Raw genomic sequence first — 7741 nt, 5'->3', positions numbered from 1 at the left:
TACAGTAGCCTCTACAATTTGGACTGGTTCATAAGGGTAAGGGCCCAGTCACACTCTCCATTGCAAATTAATAAAAAAAACACATATTAGTGAAACTGAGTTTTTTTTATTTAGTGTTCTGAAATCTTGGTCACATAAAAAAATATAGAAGCATTTTTCCCGGGTTGTTGAAAACAGATGAACTGTGTTATGCTATCACTTAAACAAACAAGTTTTATTATACGCATGCACTATGCTTGAATTGGAAATAGGAGCTGCATTAAACATTATGTAGGTTACCATAAATAAACTAAAAAAACACTAAGCCACATGATACTTTGAATTGCATAACTAGCTTATTGTAAAAGTTAAGTCTCCAATGAAATCTAAAACAATGTTGATAACCTACCATATGAAAATTGTGCACTCTACCGGTCAAACTTCAAACCAAATCTAACTTCATAATATCATCACTACTACAAGTTTTCTCTTAAAAAAACAAAAATATAACTCTTTATAAACGTTTCTAAATCTTACTTAACTGCTTCATTAGCATCAAAGCCATGGCATTCAAGTGTTATAACATGTTGGTGCTTCTATTTTTGCTTGTGAATATGAGCTTTCATGGAAATGTTATAGCTCAAAAAAATGGATTAGGAGCTTCTTTTATCTTTGGGGATTCTTTGGTGGATGCTGGAAATAATAACTACTTATCAACTCTTTCTAAGGCAAACGTCCCTCCCAACGGAATCGATTTTAAAGCGACCGGAGGAAACCCTACCGGTCGTTTCACCAATGGAAGAACCATCGGCGATTTAGTAGGTAAAAAAAAATTCTTCAAATAATTAATGTGCTAAAATATTTTTTTTCCTTCAAATTTTTAAATGTACTTTTTAAAAAACTTTTTCAGGAGAGGAATTGGGACAAGCAAATTATGCTATTCCATTTTTAGCACCAAATGCAACTGGAAAATCAATACTATATGGAGTTAATTATGCTTCTGGAGGAGGAGGAATTTTGAATGCAACTGGAAGAATATTTGTTAGTATTTCATTATGTATAATGAAAAGTTTAATTATTTTTTTCATGAAATTGTGTACTTAATTTTTTTTTTATATTTTCCAGGTGAATAGGATAGGAATGGATGTTCAAATAGATTACTTCAAAATAACAAGAAAACAAATTGACAAACTTCTTGGTGAATCCAAAGCAAGAGAATTTATTATGAAGAAATCGATTTTCTCCATCACCGTTGGATCCAATGATTTTCTCAACAATTATCTTCTCCCAGTTCTTTCCATCGGAGCCCGAATTTCTCAAAGTCCTGACACTTTCATAGACGATATGATTAGTCATTTCAGAATTCAACTCACCGTAAATATCTTATCTTATTCGTAAACCTAATTTAACTCAAAATGAACACCGAAACAAATTTAAGTCAAGTTCATACCCGAGTTCGAATTTTCTATAGATTGGTAACTTTAATTTGTGTGTTTGAATGGCAGAGACTATACAAAATGGATGCTAGAAAGTTTGTGATAGGCAATGTTGGGCCAATAGGATGTATACCTTACCAAAAGACAATCAACCAATTGAATGAAGAGGAATGTGTTGATTTGGCTAATAAACTTGCAATTCAATACAATGCTCGATTGAAGGATATGCTTGCTGAGCTTAATGACAATCTTCCTGGAGCAACGTTTGTTCTTGCAAATGTCTATGATTTAGTCATGGAACTCATAAAAAATTATGATAAATATGGTAAATACTAAATACTCATTTCTATAATTTTTTTTTGCATGATCTATATACACTTTTTGTTATGGTTCTATAATTATGAATTTTGTAGGATTCACAACATCAAGTAGAGCATGCTGTGGAAATGGGGGGCAATTGGCAGGGATAATTCCATGTGGGCCAACTTCAAGTATATGCAATGATAGGTATAAGCATGTGTTTTGGGATCAATATCATCCAAGTGAAGCTTCCAACATAATCATTGCCAAGCAACTACTTGATGGAGACAAGAGATATATATCTCCACTCAATCTTAGACAACTTAGGGATCTTTGATTTTTCTTTTCTTTTCACTTGTTCAATATATCTACACAATTTGCATGAACATGTTTTTCCCTTTTGTTTTATTGTTAGTACTTAATTGTATACCAAAATGTACTATTTCTCAACAATACCTTTTGTTGTGGTTGCTTCCTTTTATTTACTTTCAATTAACATATACTATATACATGGAAGTTTTTCCTGAGTGGAATGTATTTATTTTTTGAGTAACTAAATATTTCTCAACTGAATTTACTTTCATTCAGATCATGCTTTGGTGAAGATAGGCACTTCAATTAATGGTACTATAAATATTTAACATGAATAGAAATGTGAATCATAAAGTTTCACATGCATTTGACTAGTTCTAACGAATTCTTCATTATAGGAGATTTGGTTAAACCTAAACTCAGTTGTCTGTTTTCTTGATTAACAAATTTAATTATTTTTAGGTGTTACATTATCCATTAATTTTGAGTTAAGAGATGGTACAACATAAACTAATATTTGGGTGAACAATGTAACTATTACACAGTAAGACATATGAAATAGTCGTTTTAAATCTTGCCCGGCTTGCAAATGGGTGAAGACTTGTTAAACCTCACTGAATCAAATACTCAATGATTATATGATAATATGGATTTTTCAACCTGATTACAACATTTATTTAGCCTTAGGATTAGGTAAATCGCTTATGTAAATAACTTGAGTCAAACCTTCGTTAAATCAAAGTTGATTTGAAAAACATTGCTTTTTATTTTGGTTTTTATGATAATAAGATGTAAAAGAATAATTTTATTATGGGAAGTTAATCACATGTGTAGAAAGTTATTGAAAAGATTTTAAGGAATCTATTCCCTTGAAAGAGAAAATAAGTTTGCTTTTATTTAATTTTAATGATCATCTAAAAAAAAATGAATCTAGAATATATCATTTCACACACACTGATCATTAAACATCTTTAATATTTTACTTTTTTATATTCTAGTAAATGTTTTCAACATTATCCTTTGGCAAGAGCTATTAGATATATCATCATGTTTCTCTTGTAACTATTTAATCATCTATTTAGAAGATCAATTTATTATCCTCTACTAAGTTTATATTCTTATGATCAATTAATTATATGGGATGGGTTTGTACCTTCAAGTTATGGTTTCACGGTCAAGTACTTGAAGCTCACTTGACCAAACCATCAAAGGATATTGACGTCGTTCATAGCATTAAATGGGAGTATACTGATGTCTCTCCATGCATCGTATTGTGGTTTTCCATAATGCCTAATCTTCAAGCATATTATTAAACTTTTACCATTTGTTATGAGGTTTGAAAAAAGACTAAGAAAGTTTTCTCAAATGATATCCATTGTCTCAAAAATATCATCCTTAATCTTAATTCTTTGAAATTGGAGAATATGGATATGCAAGCTTATCTGAGTAAGCTTGATTCTCTTAAGGCTAAATTTCCAATCCTAATGATGTTTACAAATGATGTAACAACTCATGAACAACAACATATCGTGTTTTTCATGATCATGGCACTTATCGGACTTCCACCTGAACTCAGTTCCGTACTTAACCAAATTTTATCGGGATCCAGTGTTCCTAACTATGAATCAATTAGTAAACAATTATTATGCTTGGCTACTCCTTATGTTTATGGATAATTTTCAACTTCATCTCCAACTAAATCATCAGTTCTTGCTTCACACTACCATGGTCGTGGTGGACGAAATAGAGGACGTGGTGGCCAACGACATGGTATTCGTTATAACTATTGCAATTGTTATGGTCATATTGAAGTTGAATGTCGTACAAAGGCAAAAGAACAACAACAATAACACTGGGTTGCTCGTATTGCTCAATCGACTATCACTAAAGAAGTTATTATTTCGTTTGTTGATTACAATGAGTTCCTCAAGTTCAAAGCAACCCATTAACCATCATCGTCTACTGTTGTTGCTCAGCCTGGTAATCTTGTAGCCTTTGTCTCTACATCCTACCTTGGTCTTTGGGTTCATGACTATGGTGCCTCTGATCAAATTAATTGTAATAAATCTCTTTTATCTCACTTATATTATTGGTATTCTTTATCTTCTGTCACTGTGGCAAATGGCTCTAAAATCAAAGTTCAAAGTCTTTGTCAGGTACACAAATTTCAAACTAGTCTTTAGATGATGTGCTCTATATTCATGGTTGTCTTTTTAATCTAATATTTGTCAACAAACTCACTTGTACTCTGGATTGTTCAGTTCTTTTTATTGATAATTTTGTTTATGTTCAAGATCGGCGTACAGAAAATAGACGATTGGAGAAGGGAGTGAGTCTAGAGGATTATACTATCATTTATCTCAACCGGGGGCATGTACTTTCATTGCTTTTCAAATACTTACACGTCAATGTTTGGGTCACCATAGCCTTAATAAAATGCATCTTTTAGTTCCTAGGTTTTCTAAGCTTTTGTCATTTGAGTGACAGCCATGTCAATTAGGCAAACATACTCGTCATACCTATTGTTAACAGGTAAATAAAAGTGTTGTGACACATTTTACTTTAGTTCATTCTGATATTTAGGATCCTAGTCGTGTCAATTCAACTTTAGAATATTATTACTTTGTAACTTTCATCGATGATTTCTCACGATGTAATTGATTAATTTTAATGAAAACCCGTTGTTGAATGTAATTTTAAGTGTCGGGTTTTTGTTATCGTATCCACAGGGATTGTGAGATATCACCGCCTTTCGACAGTTGTTTTAATGCTTAGCTTAAGGTAACAATGGGGTTTTGGTATTTGTCATGGTATCTTGCATAAAAGTGTAATAAAATGCGGTAAAAGTTTTGGTTTGAATATTTGAGAAATATTGCCAAAGTTAGGGTTCGACGATCACTTTGCATGTATATGTTCGATCAACAAAACTTATAAACTCCTTTAGATGATAAACTATTTCACAAAGTCCTCCCAATGTGTTTATCTCTAACACACATTGTGAGTTTTCCCATTTTGATCCATTGTTTATCTCTAACACAATCTATCAAAATGACAACTTTTTGGTTCAACCTTATGGTGAACAAAATCATTCATTACTATCTCTAGCTAACAAACAAGATTGGATGAAAACCTAGGTTAAGAGTTGGTAAACATCTCTCGATCATAAACCAACACAAAGAGTTTTCAATAAGAACAAAGTTTTCACCATATATTCACCAATAAAGAGTTTACAAATGAAGATCCTTACATTTACACACAAAGCTAATGATCATCTACATCTAACCTTGACAAAATGAAGGACTTAGCTACTCATTTTCATGGTAGCTTGGTCAACAAGTTTCGGAAGAAGGTTGATCAACATCCGAGTCGAATAATCGAGATTGGATGGGAATCCACCTTCTTTTTGTGAAAGATGGTTAAGAGATGAAGAAAAATGGTTTCTAGGTCACAAAAGATCCTTAGAACAATGCTGTAAAATATCTAGAAAAAGTACAAAAGTATGGAAAAATTAGGTATGGGTCCAAAAAGTAGCCCTTGCTACTTATAGAGCTGCTACTGGGATGTCATGCTCGCTAGGCGAGCAGAATGGCTCGCCTAGCGAGCCCCTAAATGAAGCACCTGAGGCACCTGCACCCAGAGAAACCACCATTGCCAGACTGTCATGTTCGCTGAGCGAACAAAACCTTCGCCTAGCGAACGCCATGCTTCAACCTTCGCTCCAGCGAGGTTGAGAGGTTTTGCTACTGGAATGCTCGCTGGGAGCTCGCTAAAGGCTCGCCTAGCGAGTGAGTGCTGGCTGCACTTTTCACCAAGTCTGGACGTGTTCGCCACACACCTCGCTGGAAGCTCGCCTAGCGAGTGTGGTCATGTTTGCCACTGTAAAATACTGGAGCCTTTCGCTGGGCTCTCGCTGGACGCTCGCCTAGCGAGTCCTTCGCCACAGCCCTCGCCTAGCGAGCAAGCTGATGAATGCTTGTTTTATTTGATCCCTTTGCCAAATTTCTTGTGTCTTCACTTTCTATTATTTCATGCCTACTTCCTGCACAATAACACACAAATCAAAGGTACCAAGATCGTTTATCATTGAATTGCATTTCATCTAAAACAAAGGTGGTTTCGAACACTTTAGCAAGGAAATGGAGTGAAAGATGCCCACATTTGATAGCTCAAATAAGCACTTTTGGGCATCTAACAACTCTCCCCAACTAGATTCTTGCTTGTCCTCAAGCAAAGTATGCCCTTTGAAGGACAAGAGGATTTGCTTTAAGAAAAAGGTTTCTCCGAAGTCGGATAAAACGGCTCAAACACAAGCGAATCAGCAGATACAAATTTCCAACGGTTCGAATAAAATAATACACAAGAACTAAAACTTAATAGCAATGCGAAATATGTATCTATCTACAACAATATTATTTTGAATGAATCACCCTATCTCTCCTCTTCGAATAAGGATTGAAGAATTTACGCGTTTGCAACCGCGGGAATAATCTCACTCTCTAACAAACAATGAAGAAATCAATTCGATTCATACAATGTCTAACAATTATAAATGGTAATGTGGAAGCACGAAGATCACTAAGGGCTTTTCGGTTGAAGCTTGGTTAGGTTAACAAACAAGGGTCATTTCTAAGGCCATTGAAAACGAGATTGCCGATGCAAAAGAGACATTCACTGTACATTATTTACACATCTCAACTTCGTTCCATTTATTTCTCATTTGAAACCTTCACAACTCTTATTTCACAACTCAATTTTTGTTTTTCACTATTTTTCTTCCAAGCAAGCATTCATTTTTATTTTCTCTATATTATATTTTTTTCTCTTTTCTTTCACATCATATTTACAAAACAGATGTTTTTCTTTTCTAATTTTTATTTTCAATGCTTGCTCGGTTTTTCAAGAGTTGTGGCACTTACTGATTCTCATTTTCGTTCTCCCCAACTTATTTCTTATTCACCCTAAGTGAATGCTCTTAACTTTTTACGGTAAAAGAACAATAATCAAGATTTTTCGGGTTGTAAAAAAAAAGATTTTTGAAATCTCGCTTTATTTCAAGCTGAGATTCAACTGTTTAAGCTCAAAGGGGTTAACGAATACTCTCTCTGCTCACAGGTAAGTTGTATTTGGAACTGGTTGTGCTCGATAGAAAACAAGTGCCTTGATCATTTCTAATTGCTTCCACATATTCACAATAATAAAAGACAAAACATGAATCAAATGAATCAACAAAACTTATTAGAATCCAGCATTTAAGTGTACAATGGAGGTTTCCTCACAATTTGTGGTTTTAAGTCCTAGATGAAACATTCATTCAATTATGTTGCAAAAAGACAATACTCAACTACAAAAAAGAGTAAAGTTCTTAGTGCATTCTAAAATTCTAGCCGGAGGTAACCATGTACCTTAGCCTTATTCACTTGTTTATTCTTATCATTGCCATCCAAGCTCGGATGCACCTTCATTGGATACTTCTTTGAGGAGCAACCAATCTAGAAGGTTTGCCACTCAACCAACCAAAAATTTATTAAAACAAACAAAATTTAAAACATAAATAATAATATTAACTTCAAAATTTAAATTTGTTCATGGGGGACAAAACACCCCAAAAGTACAAAGCCAAAATCAAAATACAGAATTCTAGAAATACAGTAGAAATAAAACATAAAATAAAAAAATAAAATAACTTAGCCCTCTACGGACTCATTACCCTCCTC

At 33.7% G+C, this 7741-nt stretch overlaps 1 protein-coding gene across 1 annotated transcript; it reads left to right on the top strand.

Moving 5' to 3' along the window:
- The first annotated feature begins 413 nt into the window (after window positions 1-413).
- Window positions 414-2185, top strand: LOC127135344 (GDSL esterase/lipase At2g23540). Its single transcript, XM_051062081.1, has 5 exons — window positions 414-801; window positions 890-1020; window positions 1105-1353; window positions 1485-1740; window positions 1829-2185. The coding sequence occupies exons 1-5, from the start codon at window positions 543-545 to the stop codon at window positions 2050-2052; spliced, it is 1119 nt and encodes a 372-aa protein (XP_050918038.1). The 5' UTR covers window positions 414-542; the 3' UTR covers window positions 2053-2185.
- Window positions 2186-7741: the final 5556 nt, after the last annotated feature.

Source organism: Lathyrus oleraceus, chromosome 4 (assembly GCF_024323335.1).
Source record: "Lathyrus oleraceus cultivar Zhongwan6 chromosome 4, CAAS_Psat_ZW6_1.0, whole genome shotgun sequence".
NCBI lineage: Eukaryota > Viridiplantae > Streptophyta > Magnoliopsida > Fabales > Fabaceae > Lathyrus > Lathyrus oleraceus.
Note: the sequence above shows the minus strand (reverse complement) of the source record. Positions and strands in the feature narration are given on the sequence as shown.